The sequence below is a fragment of the Chiloscyllium plagiosum genome, unplaced genomic scaffold (genome assembly GCF_037043375.1).
Source record: "Chiloscyllium plagiosum isolate Xiang-an unplaced genomic scaffold, Cpla_swu_hap1 HiC_scaffold_20, whole genome shotgun sequence".
Taxonomy (NCBI): Eukaryota; Metazoa; Chordata; class Chondrichthyes; order Orectolobiformes; family Hemiscylliidae; genus Chiloscyllium; species Chiloscyllium plagiosum.
In genome coordinates this window covers 18,501,092-18,523,150 of record NW_028270158.1, presented here as the reverse complement: position 1 = coordinate 18,523,150, position 22,059 = coordinate 18,501,092, and the positions used below count along the sequence as shown (strand labels likewise).

Below are 22,059 nucleotides of genomic sequence, written 5' to 3'. Positions count from 1 at the left end.
AACAATCAAGGTATTTTTCAATGTATAATTTCAGTTTAATCACACTGTAAACCTTTGCTAGAAATTCTGTGTCTTACAATTGTGTCCTCCACAAACACCTGATGAAGGAGCAGCGCTCCGAAAGCTAGGGCTCCAATTAAACCTGTTGGATTATAACCTGGTGTGGTGTGATTTTTAATTTAGAAAATCAGAATACGCTGAGTATGAAGGGTGTGGATTCAAGATCCACTCCAGAGATGAAAAACTATGTTGACACATAAAAATGATTTGGATGTGAGCATAAGAGGTATACAGAGGAACCTCAATTATCCGAATTACAATTATCCGAAAATTGGATTATCGAAGGAGATTGAGGTCCCAATAGGAACATTACATCAAAGACATGTTTCCAACACTGATCGCATCTTTTGTTTACAGTGATTAAACAGGCACCATCCCCAAATGGCTGACCTCCCGCCCTCTCTCTCTCCCCACACTTTCCCTAGAGTTCTATAGAGGGGTGTACCCTAAACCTCACCCCCCTCCTCACCTCCCCCACCCCTGCCCCCCACCACCCTCTTCCCCAGATAATCTGACCAACATTGTCCTGTACAGGGCAGAGGTGGAACCTGACAAAACGTTGCAGTAAAAAGTTGTGAGTGTGGCTGTGGCTGTGTGTGTGTGCTATTTGGAGACTTGCCCCACAAAGGCAACAGCAGCAGTGGTTGCAGTCTTGTTGTTGATGTCCAGGCCGGATGGCCCAAAGAGGAGGGGGTGTAGGGGCGGTGTTGGATTGGGTTGGGGACTGGGCGATGGTGGAGGGGGGGGGAACGAGGAGTCAGTGTTGGATGGGGTTGTCGGAGGGGGTGGAGTTGGCCGGGGCAGGGTTGGGAACAGGGCTCGCGCGTTGTGTGCTGCTGCAGTCTCCTGAATGGGGAGCAGACTTTAAAAACTCCAAGCCCCAGAGGAAAGACATTTAATCAATTTACCGAATAATTGATTATCTGAACAAAATAGTGCCCGCCCATCACGTTCGGATAATTGAGGTTCTCCTGTAGTTGCAGGTTGCAGTAAGGTTGCAGATGACACCAAAATTGGAGGTGTTGTGGACAGCGAAGAAGGTTACCACAGAGTACAACGTGATCTTGATCAGATGGGCCAATGAGCCAAGGAGTGGCAGATGGAGTTTAATTTAGATAAATGTGAGGTGCTGCATTTTCGAAAGGCAAATCAGACCTTATACACTTAATGGTAAGGTCGTGCGGAGTGTCGCTGAATAAAGAGACCTTGGAGTGCAGGTTTACAGTTCCTTGAAAGTGGAGTCGCAGGTAGATAGGATAGTGAAGAAGATGTTTGGTATGCTTTCTTTTATTGGTCAGAACATTGAGAATAGGAATTGGGAGATCATGTTGTGGCTGTACAGCACATTGGTTAGGCCACTTTTGGAATATTATGTTCCATTCTGGTCTTTCTCTTATCAGAAGGATGTTGTGAAACTTGAAAGGGTTCAGAAAAGATTTACAAGGATTTTTCCAGGGTTGGAGGGGTTGATCTATTGGGAGAGGCTGAATAGGTTGGGGCTATTTTCGCACAAACGTTGGAGGCTGAGGAGTGACCTTAAACCGGTTTATAAAACCATGAGGGGCATGGATAAGGTCAATAGACAAGGTATTTTCCCTGGGGTGGGGCAGTCCAGAACTAGAGGGCATAGGTTTAGGATGAGGGGGGAGAGATTTAAAAGGGACCAAAGAGGCAACGTTTCCATGCAAAAGGTGGTGCGTGTATGGACAGAGCTGCGAGAGGAAGTGGTACAATTAGATTAGATTAGATTCCCTACAGTGTGGAAACAGGCCCTTCGCCCCAACCAGTCCACACCGACCCTCCAAAGAGTAACCCACCCAGACCCATCTCCCTCTGACTAATGCACCTAACACTATGGGCAATTTAGCATGACCAATTCACCTGACCTGCAAATCTTTGGATTGTGGGAGGGAACCAGAGCACCCGGAGGAAACCCACGCAGACATGGGGAAAATGTGCAACCTCCACACAGACAGTCACCCAAGGCTGATATCAAACCTGGGACCCTGGTGCTGTGAGGCTGCAGTGTTAACCACTGAGCCACCGTGCCGACATTTAAAAGGCATCTGGATGGGTATATGAATAGGAAGGGTTTAGAGGGATATGGGCCAAGTGCGGGTAAATAGGACTAGATTAATTTAGGATATCTTATCAGCATGGACAAGTTGGACTGAAGGGTCTATTTCTGTGCTCTGCATCTCTATGTCTATGATATAGTAATGAGAACTGTTAGACTTTTGGAGGTGCTGGCTTTCAGATGAAATGTTAAAGTGAGGAATCATCTGTTCCCTCTGGTTGTGTGGGGGAGTTTTCCTTTGTGTCTTGGACGATATTCATCCCTCGATCAACATTATAAGTGACCCAGCCATTATAAGATTGTACTGTGTGAGTTTTCTGTGTGCAAACAGACTGCTGTATTTTCTATTTGTTTTACATGTTTCAGGGTATATGATCATCACTGGCAAACATTCGTTGCCAATCCCTAAATGCCCTTGAAAGGTCTAGCTCGCTACACTGTTTTAGAGATCAATTAAGAGTCTACCACATTGATATGGGTCTGGAATCAAATGGAGATCAGATGAGGGAGTGATGACAGATTTCCTTTTCTAAAGGACATTCGTAAACTGGACAGTCACCATTACAGAGACTAACTTTCAATTGAATATTTAGTAAATTGGTTTGTGAATCATATATGAATCATCTCCAGGTGTGTAAAGAGCACACATGCAGAAAGATAAAGCTGATGTCATTCATAAGTGATGGAAGCAGCAGTCCCATTTGGGATTACCACAGGGCCGATAGTTTCTTATTCAAACTGGAGACTACCACTAAATATTTATCAGGTCATCACACCCAGACTACCACACTAGAGTTGACCGTTTCTCATGGATTGAAGAGTTGAAATGACTGCTTCCCTGGAAATGTAACACTTCATGCAGCATGTGTCAGTCATACACTCAATGCATACTCAATGGTAACGCAGTGATGTCAATGGCATAATGGCATTCTGAACCCATTGCGGCTGACTGATGTCATCAGTGGACCTGTCTGCATGTGCGCTGGCAGCTGTTTTGACACTTGTAGTAATCACTTCAAAGTGAGTGTAAATTCCACCAACTGTCATAGCGAGATCTGAATCAGTGTTCCCAGAGTACTAGCCTGAACATCTGGATTACTAGTTCAGTGTCATTAATACCATATACCCAAAAAATCACATAATCTCATAAAGGTTTTACAGCACAGAAGGAGGCCCTTTGACCCATCATGTTTGTGCTGGTCTACAAGCAGTGATCTATTCTAATTCAATTTGCTGCACTATTTTACCAGACTCATAGCCTGGTATCCCATTGGCATTTTAAGTACTCATCTAAACATATAGGGAAGGCAGGCTAGTGGTCTTAGGATATGGGTTTGAATCCCACCATGACAGAATTTGAATTCAGTGAGAATCGGGAGTTAAAAGAAAGCTGGTCTAATGCTGACCATGCCATTGTTGTGAAACCTACCTGGTTTACTAAGGCAATCTGCTGTCCTTACCCGGCTTATATGTGATTCCAAATCCACAGTAATGTGGCTAACTCTTAACTATTCTCTGCAATGGCCTAAGCAAGCACTCAGATCCAGGAGCAATTAGGGATGGGCAATAAATGCTGACCATATGTCCTATGTATGAATTTTTAAAACACCTTCAGTGTTCCCACCTCTAACCCCGTTTTAGGCAGTGAGTTCCAGATTGTTTTCCTCAAATCTCTTTAAACCTCATTCTTCACACCTCAAAACTGTGTCCCCTGGTTATTGACTCCTCTGAGGGGAAAAGTTTCTTCCAGTCTATGCTCCTTACAAATTTATACACCACAGTCAGCTTCCGACTCAGCATTCTTTCCTCTATTTAACTGTTTGAAAAGTGCTTTGGAACGTCTGAAGTTTGAAATGTACTGCATAAAATGCAGCTGCACAGCTGGATAAGGTGTTAAGACGCCATATGGGATACTTGCTTTTAATTGTCAAGGCATCGAATACAAGAGCAAGGAGGTTATAATGGAGTTGCAAGTAACATTAGATAGCCCACAGCTGGAGTACTGGTTGTAACACTATAGGAAGGATATGACTGCACTATAGAGCGTGCAGAGGACATTTACTAGAATGTTGGCTGGGCTGGAGCGATTCAACTATGAAAAGAGGCAAGATAGGCTGAGGCTGCTTTCTTGGGAACAGAGGAAGCCGAGAGGGGAATCTGATTAAAGTGTCCAAAGTTCTAAGCGGCATTGACAGGGTAGATAGAGAGAAACTTTTCCCTTAGTTTAGGAGACACAATTTTAAGGTAAGGAGCAGGTTGTTTTGAGGGGGTTAGAGGAAAACAATTTTCATCTGGAGGGTATTGTGTATTTGGAATTCTCTGTTGAAAATGGTGGGAGAGGCAGGAACCTTAAAACATTTGAGACACCATAGCATCTAGTGGTGCAGTGGTAGAGTCCCTACCTCTGAGCCAGGAGGCTTGGGTTCAAGTATCATTTGCGCTAGAGGTGTATCATACATCTCTGAGCGGGTTAATAAGAAAATATCCACAAAGCTATGAGCCAAGTGCTGGAAAATGGGATCAGAGTAAATAGGTGCTTGATGACTGTTGGAGACATGATGGGTTGAAGGTTCATTTTCTGTGCTGTAAAAATTACATGTCTCAAACAGTTCATTTTCTTCACTTAGCTCCAGTTGTGTGTATGTTTGTGTGTCTCTATCTGTACATTTGTGTGCTTTATGTTTGTGTTTTTTATGTCTCTGTTTGTGTATGTTTGTATGTGTGAGTACATCTGTGCATGTTTGTGTGGATGTTTGTATGTTTTTCTGTGTGTGTTTGTGATGCCTGGGTGTATTTGCCTGAGTATGTTTGAATCGCCTGTGTCTGATTGTGTTTGTTTGTTGGTGTGTGTGTATTTGTGTTTTGTGTGTTTGTATTTGTCTGTTTATATTGATTTGTTTGTTTGTGTATGTATGCTTGGGTGTTTTGTATGTCAGTGTGTGTTTGTATGTTTATGTTTGTTTGTATTTATTTGTGTGTGCTGAAAATGTGTTGCTGGAAAAACGCAGCAGGTCAGGAAGCATCCAAGGAGCAGGAGAATCAACGTTTCGGGCATGAGCCCTTCTTCAGGAATCCTGAAGAAGGGCTCATGCCCGAAACGTCGATTCTCCTGCTCCTCAGATGCTGCCTGACCTGCTGCACTTTTCCAGCAACACATTTTCAGCTCTGATCTCCGGCATCTGCAGTCCTCACTTTCTCTTATTTATTTGTGTGTGTATGTTTCTGTGTTTTGTAAGTTTGTGTTTTGAATGTTTGTCTCTGTGTATGCCTGTGTGTTTGCGTTTTGTTTATTTGTCTATTGTAGAGTCATAACGATATACAGCACGGAAACAGACTCTTCGATCCAACTTGTCCAGGCTGACCAGATACCCTAACTAAATCTAGTCCCATTTGCCAGCATTTGGCCCAAAATCCCTCTAAAGCCTTCCTATTCATATACCCATTCAGATGCCTTTAAAATGTTGTAATTGTACCACCCTCCACCACTTCCTTTGGCAGCTCATTCCATATATATAAAACACACTTTGCACAAAAAAAAAGTTGCCCCAAGGTCCCTTTTAAATCTTTCCCCTCTCACCTTAAATCTCTAGTTTTGCACTTCCCTACCTCGGGAAAAGACTTTGTCTATTTACCATATCCATGCCCCTCATGATTTTATAAATCTTTATAAAGTTGTTTGTGTGTCTCTTTTCTGATTGTGTATTTTGAATGTTGTGTGTGTTTTGAATGTTTGTGTTTGTCTGTGTGATTTTTAAATGTTTGTTTGTGTGTTTTGTATCGGTGGGGCACTCCACTCCGGGTTTTTCTTCTCTCTGCCTCTCCTCCCCCTGCTTGTTATGACTCCTGTCTAACGGGAGGCACTCGGCGTTGCTGAGCCGCCGACTGGAGGCTGTGCCTAGTGGCGGACAGTGAGTCGCAGGCCTCGGACTACCCCCGTCTGCCGTTTACCCCATAGGCCGGCTGTCCGCCTCTCGCACCTTTCCCGGCCAGGCCCGCGCCATGCAGGCTGCCCTCTTCCCCTCCGACAGCGAAGGCGACGACACGGGCGCCCGGGCGCTGCTGGCTCTCAAGTCGGCGCCGTGCAGCCCGAGCCGGCTGAGCGCTCAGCTCAAGAGCGGCGCCGTGCGCTGGGAGCTGGGCCTCGACCCGCAGGCCCCGCCCGACGCCGCTATCGCCAAGCTCGAGGGCCGGGATTTCGAGTACCTGATGCGGCAGGAGTCGGTGACCATCGGCCGCAACTCGAGCCAGGGCCCCGTGGACGTGAACATGGGCCACTCGAGCTTCATCTCCCGCCGGCACCTGCAGATCACCTTCCAGGAGCCGCACTTCTACCTGAAGTGTCTGGGCAAGAACGGCGTCTTCGTGGACGGAGTCTTCCAGAGGAGGGGAGCTCCGCCGCTGCCGCTACCCCGACAGTGAGTAGACTGCAAAGATAAATAAAAAAACAAACAAAACGCAAACACAGCTTCTCTTATTTCCTCCCCGGTAAGAAGGGAAAAAAATAAATTGAGGCCTACACCGGGTTGGGAGTGGAAGCCGAAGCCGGGCTTGGTCTCTGCGTCAGCCGGCTACTCGACAACTCCAGGGCGGAGACTTCCACCTGGCGACTAGGCCCCAAGTAGGTAATGTAAACACAGCCAGTAGACAGCGTGTCAGAGCCAAGTTGGGAGAAGGGGGGGGAGGAGGCAATCCTGCGATTAGGAAGAGAAATCCACACATGGAGCTCAACGAAAATTCATGTCGCACTTGGCCATGACTTCATTGTGTTCATTGTCGGGCTCCTGATTTGATTTGTTTTTGTTAGAGCACTGAATAGAAACTAACTTGCTTCTGAAAAGACGGGCTAGAGGCAGGAGGCATCTAAATACTACTTAAATCCTTTGATGAGCCACAGCATGCAAGCCAAGTGCTGGAAAATGGGCTTAGAATATCTCCGTATGCATTATATTGAATATAAAATGCTGTAAAATCTTTTGGCTCTAGCAGTCATGATTTGGACATGCTGATGTTGTACTGGAGTGTACAAAGTTAAAAAAATCTGATGAAAGCACCTGATGAAGGAGCAGCGCTATGAAAGCTAGTGTTTCCAATTAAACCTGTTGGACTATAACCTGGTGTTGTGATTTTTTAACTTGGCTCTAGCAGGTCTTCTTATGGCTCTTCCCTCTTCAAAGGCAACAGGGTGCATACACATTGTGTGATTTATTCCACGAGATTTTCAGGAAATGCAGCGCGGTGGTCAAATGAATTGTTTAGTAAATCTCGATTTGCATGTATACTAGTGAGAACGAAGTGGTAGCTTGTTTTTAGAATTGTTATTAGAGCATTTTAAGCGTAAATGTATTAGTATTTGTATGTTTTAAGTGCTGACTTTTGAGTGTGTGTCCATGTTGAATGAAACTCATAGGTTTAAATAAAAGATGCAGTTTCACCCCTCAAAAAAAAATCCATGGAAGAAGAGAATCATTGCATTTATGTAATGTCTTCCATGATCTCAGGACATTTTAAAATATGAACTACTTTTGACATAGTCCATTGTGCTGCCAATTTGGATACAGCAACAAGATAAGAACAACCACTAAGTACAGTTTATTTGACTTTGTTTGGGGTCTGGTAAATATTGTTTAGCACACTGGGAAAGTTTCCAAACTCATAGATTTGTTCCATAGAAGTATTTTCTGCCCAACTGACAGGTGAGACAGTACAACAACAATTCTTTAATTCTACTGGGCCAAATTTGACAGAAGAGCACAGGAATAGACTAATGCTAAATGAATTGATAGGAAATGCTAGTAAGAAATAATTTATTCTTAGAAATCCAGTTCCTTGTAATAAAAACAAATTGTTTAGAAACACACTTTCTGATGAGTTGGCAAACTGTAATCCAATGCATTTTATTTGTTGCTGACAGGAAGTGTAATTCGAATGACCTGTACTAATTGAAGCACCATCCAGTAAAATTGGGTTTTTTTAATGAAGAAGCAGTTTCTTTCAATTATGATTTTCATCTGCGAGAGTGATATTACAACTGAATGAGCCACTTCAAATGACACTATATTTTACCCTCATCTTTAAAAAAAACTGTTTGGAGGATTTTTGAGAATTTGCAATGCCACTAGGAAAGATTACTTGTCTGAGAGTTGATTTGTAAAATAGGTGTAAACTTTATCAGAGACTTGACTTGCGTTTGTTGGTATCCTCCTCTCATTTGAAGGCTGCGAATGGTTTCCATTTGCAGGAGAAGTGAAATATTTCGGAAAATACTTTATTTCTTAGAATTTGAATAAGGGACTTTCCCTTTCAGTCTTCATTGCATTTGATGTGTATTGACTAGTTGTCATCTCGCAATAAAGAAGGTGTTGGAATTTCTCCCCATACTTGTATATAATTTCTGCAAGCCACTCATTTGTGTTTATTGGTATTTTTACAGTTTGGATAATGAAAATTTCCTGCTTATATGTAATAACTGAACATACACCAATTTTTGCAGGTTGCAGTATGATTTTGAGAAACGTCGACATTTTTTTATGATTTCAATTCCCATGTGCTGCCTTTTTATTTCATATCTGATTCTTTGCACGTGCATCTCTTGTATTTATGGAAATTGGCAGGTAACCTTCTGTTAGCCTGCAAGTACTGCTGTTCTAGGATGGGCCTTTAAGAGTATCCTGATAATGATCCTCTTTCTTAGCTGATTTTTTTTTCCCCCCTTTGTTTCCGATGGTTAGATATGTTTCTTCTCTTGGCAGTTCCTAGACTGCTGTAAGTAGGATGATGGTTTCTGGAAGAGAGATGAGATCACTATTTTGTAGTGTCAAGAGTTTAATATTCCAATGCTTGCCGTTGCTTGGATTACTGGGCCTATTTTTTTCTTTCAAAAAAACCTTTGTCGAAACTGTCCATTTAAATTTATATATCTCCATATTTTTCACATCCAATTATTGTTGCAGTTCTGCATTCTCATTCTTCTGTGCAGACCTTATCGTGCATCATTGTGTGGATTTGCAAAAAAAGGGGAATAACGAGGTTGTGGCAGCATGAGTATGATTGGCTTGCCTCAAATTTTGAATAGTTTGTAATGAAGATGGAAGGCTTTGGAACTGAAGATGGTTACTTCAGTGGTACTTGATGATGTATAACATAAAGGAATGGCCATCTCTATGTAGGAATCATACATTTTTGAGGAAGTTAGGGTACTGTAGAGCTACTTGTATTCACAAAGAAAAGTAAAGCACAAGAACAGGCCCTTGGATGTAGCTTTCTAAACTAAAAATCTTTTGCTGTCCACAGTCTGTATCCTTCTACTCGCTATCGATTCCTGTATCTATCAAGATGCCTCTTCTATCTGCTTTTACCATCTCCTCTGACAGTGCATTCCAGGCATTTTCCACCCTCTGTGTGGAAAAAAAACAAAAACTTGCATCTTACATCTCCTTTAAACTTTGCTGACACAGTTCTCTGATAGTGGCAACACAAGTGGATAAGGTGGTCAAAGCAGCATATGGCATGCCCGCCTTCATCAGTTGAGACAGACAGTATTGAAATTGACAAAATATGTTTCAGCTACATAGAACTTTAGTTTGGCCACAAACTGTGGTGCTGGAAAAGTACAGCAGGTCAGGCTGCATCCAAGGAGCAGGAGAGTCGACATTTCATGTATAAGCACTTCATCCTGCTGTGGACTTGTATGCCTAGATCTGTCTTTGTTAATGCTTCTAAGAAAGCCTAAGAAAGGTTCTGTAATTTACTGTATACTTGCCTCCTGCATTTGACCTTCCAAAATGCATCACCTTGCATTTGCCCAGATTAAATTCCATCTACCATTTCTCTGCCCAAGTTCCCAGCCTGTCTACATCCTGCTGTGTCCCCTGGCAATGTAATGGATTAATGATTCATTTTGGAACTAAAGTTCCAAACTATTGCTTAACTCATTCACATAACACCATGTATTTTGCTGAGGTTCTTAGCCAGTTGAAGTCATGGGTCAACTCCTAGGGTTTGGTTACAGCCTGATGGTATTATCATTGCCTGGGTCTCTGGGTTAACAGTCCAATGTTCTGGGGACACCTAGCCAGTGTCACCCTTATCCCATGAATGAATTTAAAAAATTGAATAGAGGAATATGAGACTATCATCAATAGGTATTGTCAAACCACAGAGATGCAGGCCATTACAAGTACTATACTCTAGTTCTTTGCTATTGGAGAGGGACATATTTTCTTATGTAGTATATTTATGAAAATGACTAAAATGACTACTAAACAAAGACTTAAAATTTAATCAGCATTAATCCTCTTATGAAGGAAAATAAATCATGCTGACATGTATGTTGCACCTACTTATGTCGTTGCTGCTAAGCCACTGGATGTGGGCATTTGCAGGAAAGGATAGATGCTTTGAAATTGTTGCATGGAGAGATTGGTGAACATGGAGTGGAAATTAGACTGTTCCCATTTTATAGGCCAAAGTGAGGACTACAGGTGCTGGCGATCAGAGTCTAGATTAGAGTGGTGCTGGAAAAGCACAGTAGATCAGGCAGCATCCGAGGAGCAGGAAATTCGATATTTCGGGTAAAAGCCCTTCATCAGGAATCCATCTTATGTTAGTCCTGTACAATTTTGGGTGAGCTGCAGTTTGTGAAAGAGTGAATCAAAAAGACTGGAAAGGAGCTTTGTTGTGATTGGGTCTATCCCCATGGGGATAACTTTAGATTGATTCATTGATTACTTCTACATTGTCTCTACATTTTCATTATATTAGTTGTGGTTTACGGATGGCCTAATGCCTTTCATTTCTTTTGTGAGCCATGTAGGTTTGTGTGAATGGAAACACAATGGGTCATTTATAGTATTTAAGTTAATGCTTCTGTTAGTTTGCATAAATCAAATTTTAGTCAACTTTGGTGTCTGATTTCAGGCTTTATCCACCCAGACAGGCAATAATGTCCTATTAAAACCTCTATATCTACAAAATTCAAACTGTGAAATGAATAAGTAAGTGTGCAAATGAGACAAGCTTTAAAATTTTGGAAGCAATAGCTTTTGGAGCGCTGCTCCTTCTTTATATGGTGCTGAAAGCTAGTGCTTTCAAATAAATTCTTTGGACTGTAATTTGCTGTTGTGATTTTTAACTTTGTACACCCCAGTTCAAAACTGGCACCTCCAAAACTTTAAAATTTTGAATGCATTTGATCTTGTTGTCTGAAGTACTAGTATTCCAGTCAGGTAAGTATAGGAACTACTGGAAATGTACAGTAGCTCATGCAGAAGCTATGAAGAGAGAAACAGAGCTAATCTTTATGGTCACTGACCTTTCTTCTGAAATGAGAAATGTATTCCACGGAGACTTTAGCTCATTAAATTGTCATTTCAGATTTTCCCTCATTATGTTAACAGATATTTTGAGACTGGTAGATTGCAAACTTAAAGGAGATGGCACTTTTATTATTGTATTATTATAAGTCCTATTAACTTAATTCCAAGTAATTTGTGAAAATGTATTGTTGGCTTTCAAATGGAACAACTGTGTTCTGGTGAATGAATGTGTTGTATCATAACTGTGTTATCAGTGCTAATTGAAAATTTAATGATATTAGTACATGTACGTGTATCTCATGCTAGGAAGTAAAAGTAAATTCTTCCATGTCTCTCTCTGCATGGGATACAGTTGTATGTATGGTCAGTATAGATAATGCTGAAGTTTTAGTGAGGTTGATTAAGCATTTGGATTAGGATGAGTACTTTATAATGTGGAAATTGTCAAGTATGGAGTATTTTTCCAATTAAATTCTATATTATGTCCGATTAAGTCACTTGAGCAAAGTGATTTTCTTGCTTCCTCTGTGTTTGTAATGTAACTGGAAGCAGCTCAAGGTTTTACAAGATGTCATATGCGTTTAAGAGTGTAGACAGTTTTTGAATGTGTCACCTACAAACCTAGTTTTGGGAATCTGCCACCATGGCCCTAATTTTATAACTATACCATTTAACTGGCAACAAATGATTTCTTAGTACGTTATCAGATGTTGAAATGAGGCTACTCCGTGATGCAGCGTGTTCATCAGATTGGCCACTTGCAGACCAGACACCATTTGGGTTGAAGTTTCAGTTTTGGTCCAGCGGGATTATGTTCACCAGAGTCCAAAGGTGATACAATGAAGCCATACTTAAGCATGTGAGCTAAGGTGACACTCCAATGTCTGTGAATGCTTTTGTATTAAATTATTACTGCTGGCATTTTGTGAAGTTTCATAGTTTTGTGGCATATTGTACCAAATGTATTTTATTATTTTCACAATTCAAAAATTGAATGTGAGCTGTCAATAATGGAGAAAAATGGCATACAGATCATTAATTTCTTTTTACAATGCATGAAACATTTCCAAACTGAAATCACTTGATTTGAGCGCGTTGTTATGATAGGGTGTTGAAGCATTGTGTTCGTGTGTGGGCATCTTTGTTCTTATTGAGGTCACAGTGCAGTTGAATTTTGCATGTGGGTTATTTCTGTTTACGTTTAAAGCGAATTACTGACACATAAATGGAAACAAGGTTCTACAGATTTTCTCTCGCTTGCATACTTAAATACCAACGTGTAAATGTGAAACCCCAAAGGAAGGAGAGACTGTAGCAATGTTCTCAATGCCCGTTGAGTTCCTCTGGCTATCTCGTTTGAAGCAAAATAATTCAGTTGGTAATATAGAAACAGAAGATGGATTTTCTGTCTTTCTGCTTGATTAGCGTTAATGTGTATACTTCGATGCCTGTCTTTTCTCCAGATTCTTTGAAATCCTTGTCTAACCAAACCCAATGATTTCCATCTTGAAAGTTTCAATTGACCTAGCATCCGTAGGTGTTTGGGGGAAGAATTCCAGATATTCATGGTGTTATTTTAGTACACCTCCATAATGCATCATTTTGTCCAATTAAGTCACTTGAGCAAAGTGATTTTCTTGCCTCCTTTGTGTTTGCAGTGTAACTGGAAACACCTCAAGGTTTTACAAGATTCATGTGCATTTAAGAATATAAACAGTTTTTGAATGTGTCACTTACAAACCTAGTTTTCGGAATCTGCCACCATTATCTTAATTTTATAACTGGCAACAGATTATTTTAGTTTGTTATGTTGTAATGAGGCTACTCCATGATGTAGCATGTTCATCAGATTGACCACTTGCAGATTAGACACCATTTGGGTTGAAGTTTCAGTTTTGATCCAGCGGAAATACTCTCATCAGAGTCAAAAGGTGTTACAGTGAAGCATGTGAGCTAGGGTGACACTCCAGTGTCTCCAAATGCTGTCTTACAGATGAAATATTAAACTTAAGTGTGATCCTGTGATACTATTTGAAGAAGAGCAGGAGAGCTCCCCAGATTTAATAATTAATATTTATCTCTCCACCAATATTCTTAAAACATTTGACTCTGTCATTATTGCATTGCTGTTGTGAGGTCTTGGTTGTATGCAAATTTGCTGATTTGCTTTCCAAAAATACAACATTCACTGTCTCCAGAAAAGTACTCAATTGACTATGAAGTGCTGTGTGACATATGAGGTAATTCTAAAGCACCATATAAATGCAAATTCAGTTGTCTTTGATACTGATACTGATCTCAGCAGAAATGATGAAAAATGTGCTGTAATTGCTTTCAGAGTCTTGTGTTAAGGAAGGAAAAGTTGGTTAAAGATCCTCTTCCTAATTTATCCAGTTATCTGTCAAAACGTTGCAGATACTAAGAATTTTGTTTGGCTATGATGGCCTTTGTGCTTCAAGAGCAAATTTAATAAATGTCACTTCAGGCACAGGAGCATGGTTTTAGAGGCAATATGCTGTAGGCCAGGACTGGATTAAACACGACTTCATTGTGGTCAGATTCTCGGCTTGAATTTGAATTGCTTAATTCTTACTGTGTAAAACCATTTATAAATCATCTTGCACAGCGAGACTGGAGCAGCTTACATTACCAGTTATCTGAGTTGAGTGTGGTTCTGGAGAAACACAGCAGGTTAGGCAGCATCCAAGGAGTAGGAGAATTGACATTTCTGGCAAGAACCCTTCATCAGGAATTTCTTCCCGTTATTTGAGTCCAGTCAGTTTGGGGTCAACGGTCATTCAGTTATAACGTATGTTTCGTTTCCGTGAATTTGCTGTAATGCGATTGACAAACTGGGGACACTGTTTCTAAAGTGTGGATTTTTAAAATGTATAGCTGAATGTGATTACATTGCCAACACTTTAAGTGCTGTTTCTGAAGTGCGATTTTGCTATAATGCAAAGTTGCAGAGGACGCAACCATCACGTTATAGAAGAACTACTTGTACTGCATAAAGCTTGGAGTTTGATTCTTCAGATCACACCTTTCCTGCTCTGTGTTTTAAATAAAATAGTGTTGACTGTGGTGTAATGCAGAACTATGATTTCTTGCACTGCTCAGTTTTAGCATTGGGCTTGCCTTGAAGTGAACAAAAATGATTTCTATTTATACAGTAGTCCTCCTGTACCCGAGGGGATATGTTCCTAAATCTACCGCTGAAGCCTGAAACTGCGGATAGGAGTGGTTTAAAATTGAAATTTACTTTCCCAGTAGCCTCCTGGTCCCTGGTTCCGGAAGGTCCCCTATAATATGTTTGGGCTGTGGTATACAGCAGGTAACTGAAACCACAGAAAACAATTCCACGGATATGGGGGTAGGGATCACCCTGTACAGGGGAACCTCGATTATCAGGCATTTGATTATCTGAATATTGGATTATCTGGCAAGGTCGCAAGGTCCCAATGCTTGGCAAAACTATGTTGTCCGGCATTCAATTATCCGGAATTTGATTTAAGTGAACGAAATACTGTCCGCCCGTGTCCTTCAGATAATCAAGGTTCCTCTGTGTACAGTTTGCATTTCTTCCTTTATTGTACCTTATTCTCTTTGATCACTTTCCCCATGTAGAATGGGGACATCTAAGATTGTATTCTTGTGGGGACAAAGAATTTCGCTTTTTTGTTTGCTGATGCCTTTTGTTTGGGTCAATTCAGCCTCTCTTTCAAACTTTTTGTTTTACTCGTAAACACATTACAATATGTTCTTGAGTTTGGCTGATCATCTCGCTAATCTGGAAGGAGGAAAGCCAAGCGACCTTTGAGATACTCAATGTGACCATCTTCAAGAAAGAAGATGATACCAAATGTGGTAACTACAGATGGGTTTCCCTGCTGTCTGGGGCAAGGTATGTCATTGTGAAAATACTTCTCCGTCACCCTCTTCCAATGGTTGAAGATCCCTTACCAGATTCACCACGCAGGTTTTTTTCTATCAAGAGGCACAGTGGATATGATCTTCACAGCAAGCCATGTCCAGAATAAGTGCAGAGTAGCAACAATCTTTAAAAATGGCCGCCTTTGACATCTGAGGCCTTCAGCTCTGTCAACCAAGATGGACTCTGGTATAGTTTTGGTTGCCTACAGAAATTTTATCACTGTCCACCATTCACAGTACATTCAAGCCATGATTCTCCTATTACACAAGTTTCTGAACAACCATGTTGAGCAGAGGAAATGCTTCTCGGAAGCTCTCAAAATCTCCCTGATAAAATGCAATATCCCCACTGACTTGTGGAAATCTCTAGCCCAAGATCACGCAAACTGGAGAAGAAGCATCTTGAGGGCATTTGTTTTGAATGTATCCAACAGGCCCAGATGGAGGACAGGCACAAACAGTGGAAGGAGTGGGGGAAAACCTGAGCATCCCACATACATACTCCTCTAAACACCACCAGCTCTGCCTGTGGCAGGGTTTGTGGGTCTAGTATTGCACAATTGGTCACCACTGGACACAACTCCAGTGTTTAAGGAAGTTACCCTTGAACCTCAGAGACTCTAAGGAGCAGACACATGAATGTGGAAGATCTGAAAATCAGAATACTAGCCAAGGAATTTGAATCGTGTCTATAGCTGAAATATTCTTTTTGGTTGTAGCTCACAATTTCTCTGATTTTTGCATTGATAGATTGCTGCTGCCCATTCTTCAGAGATGTATAACAATTATTTAAAGCTTTACGTCACTAGAAATATTCATCTTGTATACCTTGTTGTGGTCATGTGGGTGTAAGATAAACATTTGGGAAGCCAGCTCTTAGTAAAACCCTTCCAAATCATGTAAAAACTTTGTTGGGTTGCAATTCCATATTTTTTTACATTAAAGCTGTAAGTTCAGAGAAAGTTAAATGTTTCCCGTTCACTATTGCTGTCTGACTTGTTTTTTTGTTGCTGAAGAAACAAAGATGCTAGTTTGAGGCAAGGAAACACTTTTTCCCTTTCTGCAGTCAGTGTCAGTATATCAAGCACTCTGCCTGTGTACATTTGCCACACCTAGCTCATATCAATGTCATAATTTTCCAGCTTTTAGGCCAGTAAGTCTGTAGCCTGGGAAGTTGCCAATCAGGGAGTCAAACATTGGGCAATTATGTACTAACAGTCCATACTTGTCCTAAAAACTGGTTTGAAATTGCCCAAACCACTTAATATAGAATCCTTACAGCAAACATCTCAACAGTTTGGCTTGATTTAAACCCCACTGCCAGATTTACAAAACCAGTATAAATACTCTTGCACAATCTAGCCTCCCTGTCTCTTGCCTTTGTAGAAGAAAAAGGTGGAAAAATAATTAAATCTGAGTAGATTGTCAGTTTTTATTTTTGATTCCGAAAAAGCTTCTGTTTTCACCTACAGTCTCAGGATACAGCTTAGGCCATTTAGGTCTGAGATGAGGAAAGGTTTCTTGACTCAAAGGGTAATGACCTGTGGAATTCTGTACAATGAAAGGCTGTGGAGGCTAAGTCACTGAATATAAAAGAAAATTAATTAAATTTTTAGCTGTTAAGGGCATCAAGGCATTTGGGGAGAAAGTGGAAATACTGCATTGAATGAAGGATCAGCCATGGTCATATTTATGGTGGAGTAGACTCGAAGAGCTGAATGGCCTATTCCACCTCCTAAGTTTTATGTTTCTAAAGAAATTGAGCAAATAAATGATTTAAAGAAGGAATTTTGTCTCCTGGTGGGTTGTGAATCTGTGGAATTCTTTTATTGCAGAGGCTGTGTTAAGTCAAGGATTATCAGATTAGCCACCATCTCATTGAATGGTGGAGTGAACTCAATGGGCCAGATGGTCTACTTCTGTTCCTATGTCTTATGGTTCTGTTGTCTTTAGAATTGCATTTATCGTAAATTATGTGTTCACGCCAAAATTACGTGCAAACATTTGTACAAATTGTATTTGAAGAAGGGAATGAGAGTTTCTGGGAAAAGGAATAGGTAGATACCAGTAAACTGTAGTAACCATCCATCAATTGATAATTTTCATATGACTGCACTAAGATTTTAAATTAGAATAATGTAAATATAAAATTACAGTTTAATTTTGTCTTTGATCAAGCCTTTCAATTCACATAATCCATAAAACAAATACCGTGGTTGCTGGAAATCTGAAAAATAAGCAAGTCTTTTGAAGAGTTACTGTGTGTTACAGTAATTCTTAATTTTCCGTGTTTATTACTTTATTCAAATTCTTTGCCTCTGCCTCTTTGCATCTCCAATTTCCTTTTAGGACCTGTGTAAAATCCAAACAGTTAATTATTCTTCTTAATATCTCCCCCTTTGACTTGGCATTTTTCTTTTACTGCTTTATCCCTGTGAACTGCCTCGGGATGTGTTCCTACTTGTAGGTAATCATTTGACATGTTTTGAAATATTGAAATGCAATAAATCATTTGTATACTGATATTGATTGTGAACTGAAGGTAATCTACTTTTTGATATCTGTATTGGACAGCTTCAGTGATTAATATTGTTAAATTAAGAATGTTTTTACAGAACATGTTGAAGAAACAGTTAAACTTTATGCCTTTTTTAAAATTTTATTAGTCAAGAGTTACTAGAACAAGGCAAATAAGTTGATGAAGATGCAGTGAAAACAACCAATACTGGAGATCACAGCAGGTCAGACAGCATCCATGAGAGAGAGCAAGCGAATGTTTTGAGTCTACATGATTCTTAACAGAGCTGAGTGAAGTGTGGAAGGGACCGCATTTGTGTTATACTTTGATTGGTTGGTGGGGGGGGGTGGTAGTGGGTGTAGGATGCTGGTGGAGAAAAGATGTTAATAGCTCAGATTAAGTGATCAGAGTGGGAGAACAATACTGTGTCTCCTGCAGATTTGAAAGGACCAATCGCCCCCCCCCTTGGGATGGGGATGTGTAAGGGAGGATCTAATAACAAAATATAGCAAGTTCAAAGAAGGGAAGAAATGGATTGCAATTTGAAGGTGTTGAGCTCAATATTGAGTCCAGAATGCTGTAAAATGCCAAGTCTGCAGATAAGTTGTTGTTCCTCCAGTTTGCGCTGTGATTCACTGGAACACTGCAGCATGCCAAAGACAGACATGTGGGTATGTGAGCAGGACGCTGTGTTAAAATGACCCGCTATGGGATGGTCAGGGTCATGATTATGCACAGACCGCAAGTGTTCCTCAAAGCAGCCACCCAGTCTGCATTTGGTTTCTCCTATGTGGGCTAGACTGCATTGTATTCACTGCACCGGATAAACAAGATTGGAGGAGGTACAGGTGGAATGCTGCTCCACCTGGAAGACTTTCGGCCCTTGGATGATGAGCAGGGAGGAGGTGAAGGGGCAGTTGTTGTACCTTCTGTGGTTACATGGGAAGGTGTGTGGGGAGGTGTTTGATGTTGGTGCTTGTGGGAATGTATTAGGGTATCCTGGAGGGAACAATCCCTGCAAAATGCAGACAGAGGAGTGAAGGGAAGATGTGTTTCGTGGTGGCGTTTTGTTGGAGTTGTTTGAAATGGCACAGAATGATCCTTAGAATGCAGAGGCTGGTGGGATGAAAAGTGAGGACAAGGGGGACCTGATCACGGTGTTGAGTGATGGGAAGGGGCATAAGTGGAAGCACGGGCGATAGGTCAGATTGCAGTTGAGGGGCCTGTCAACCACAGTGGGTGGGAAACCGCAGACATGGAAGAAGTAAGCCATGTTAGCAGTGCTGATTAGGATGCTGGCATCTTCCAGACAGATGTGATATGAGCAAAGGAGCTGGAAGAATGGGATGGAATCCTTGCAGGACGTAGAGTGTGACTAGCTGTAGTGAATGTAGCTATGGAAGTCAGTAGCTTTGTACTGAATAGCAGTAGACAATTTATTCCCCGAAATGGAGACACAGAGGCACAAACTGTAGTGAAGGTAGCTATGGGACTGTGGCTGTGGCTTTGTAGTGGTTGTCCTTGGCATACTGCAGTGTTCCAGTGAATCACAGTGCAAACTGCAGGAACAACATCTCATCTTCAGACTACGCACTTTACAGCTTTCTTGGCTTAAAAATAAGTTTTTAACACCTTCAAATTGTGAACCACATCTTCCCTTTAGCTTGTGACATTCTGCTATCATGTCCTCTCTCGCCTCCCCCCATTCCAGGTGGATTGTCTATCCTTAAGTCTGGCAGGAGGCATACCTTTGTTCTGCCATTCTCCTATTTGGATCACTTAACCCCTCCCTCCCCAAAATTGCGGCATAAATGGTACACACACTCAGCTATGATAAAGAGTCATTTAGATGTGAAACATGGATGCTGTCTGACCTGCAGTGATCTTCATAATTGGTTGCTTTCAGTACAGATTCCAGCATCTGCAGTAATTTTTCTCCTACATTTTGAATTAAATTGCAGGTTTGGGAAAGATGTGATGACATTGCAGAGGATGCAGAAAAGATTCATGGAAACAATTTTGGGAATGAAGAATTTCAGTTACCTAGATTTGAAGCTTAACTTTTGTGAATGAGTTTTTGAGAATATTTTGATGGAGGTATTAAATCATGAACAGTGTGTGTTGTTAATAATGTTTCTTATTTGTGGAAGAATTGAGAACTAAAGGTTGGGGATTTAATGTAATTGGAAAAAGAAGCATTTTTGCGTGGTGACAAAGGGTCAGTTGGACTCGAAACGTCAGCTCTTTTCTCTCCTTACAAATGCTGCCAGACCTGCTGAGATTTTCCAGCATTTTCTCTTTTGATTAGTGTTTTATCTTCCCCCACCTGGGACTGCTGCAGTTGCCTTAATATTGAACAGGTACACTTCAAATCTGTATCTCAACTATCCTGGCTTTTTGTAATAGTATTTGGATCTGAATTCAAAGAATATATTTGCATCTCTACACTTGTCTGCTCTGAAATGGCAATGTCCTTCTGGGAAATATCAAATTTTCTAGCAATGGATTACAAGTTGACAGCTTATAAATCAATGTAGGCTACTTACCTATTTCCATAGTGTGCATGTAAATTATTATAAAATTTTAAACAATTTGAGTGTTGAGTTGTCCTGCCTACAGCTAACTAAAGTGATTGATAATGAAATCCATTTGATCATTCCTGATTTGTTCTGGACATCAGATTTGTGTTCCATGTTCATGCCTTTCTCCTGTAATGCAATCAACAAAATCGAATGGAATACTTGATTTTTTTTTTGTCAGATTGTACGTTTAAGACATGCTGAAATATTTATCTCAAAGATAAAGGTCCTAGACTTTTTTTTTCCCCCTGAGGGTATTAAGGTTAGGTATAGATTGACTGTCTTCTCAATCTCTCCCTTTAGGTTAAGCCACCATCAGTTGTCTCTGTCTTCCTAACGATAGAGCAACCCTGTGGTCCACTAGGACTATGGTGACCTACCCTTTATCAATATAAAGGAACAAATAATGAACCATACTGCTTAAAGGAAATTGTAACAGATTTTGGGGTTTGCACAGTGCACAATAATCAAATCCTCCTCTGTAGACTCTCCAGCAATACGTGTATAAACTAGACTTGTTATGTAATAGCTGTAGTTGTCATTGTGGGTATAGTATCTTTTTGAATATAGACTTTGGATTTCTAATTAAATCTGTTCTCCAATGCACATGATGTGGTGCAAGCTGCTGAAGTCAAAAAGCAAAATTTGTCATTGAGTGGCCTGCCTGTTGGCAGTAAATATGGGGTTTCCATGACAACATTTGATCAAATATTGCAAAATTATATCCTGAAGTTCATAATAAATTCTTTTTGTGGTCACCCTTTCTCTCGGGGCCAATCTGGTTGTGTTATGATGCCATCTATCATCATATTTGAGAGAATTTCCACTAGATTTTAATCAAAGTCTTACATTGCACATCAGATTTATGAGACTCTGATTATTTAGCTAAATGCAAAACTATTAGTGCACTTGCTGTCTTTTTTAAAATAAGTTCAAATTTGTTTAGTGTCACAGAATTTGAGATTTAAAATAAGAGTTGGATATTCAACTGTTTTCTTTGGGAAAGTCTGGCGATCCTTTAGTCAATGACTACCAGACTGCTATGACTCCTTGGCATCATGGTAGCCCACACACCTACCACCATACTTAAACAGCAGCTGATTAATCTAAAGGACCCAATACAAGTAACACCAAAATGAATGTCACTTACAAAATACGATGCAAGGATTGTAAGAAACGCTATATCAGACAGACAGACAGAAAACTAGCCATCATGATTCACAAACACCAACTAGCCACAAAAAGACATGACCCACTATCAATAGTATCCCTACATACAGATGAAGATGGACATCAGATCACCTGGGACAACAACTCCATCCTCAGACAGGCTAAACAGAGAAACGCACGGGAATTCCTAGAGGTCTGGCATTCAAACCGGAACTCCATCAATTTGGACCCCATTTACCAACCTCTGAGAGAAAGAGCCGGAAATGATATCTCCCATCTTAAGAGACCAAGACACACAAATAGAAAGCAGGAAAAAACGCCATTGCTTCACTGGAGGCTCACTGATTATGTTACCTAGCATAGTGTCAATACTTCTGAAAACAAACCTTCTAGCTCAGTGAGCAACTT

The 22,059-nt window shown here is 40.7% G+C and overlaps 1 protein-coding gene across 1 annotated transcript in view; it reads left to right on the top strand.

Moving 5' to 3' along the window:
• Window positions 1–6,003: 6,003 nt before the first annotated feature.
• foxk1 (forkhead box K1) overlaps window positions 6,004–22,059 on the top strand; it is a 130,547-nt gene continuing 114,491 nt past the window's right edge. Inside the window, exon 1 of the mRNA XM_043711910.2 lies at window positions 6,004–6,552. Coding sequence (XP_043567845.1) covers window positions 6,137–6,552 — 416 coding nt within the window. The 5' untranslated portion in view covers window positions 6,004–6,136. The remainder of the gene's footprint in view (window positions 6,553–22,059) is intronic.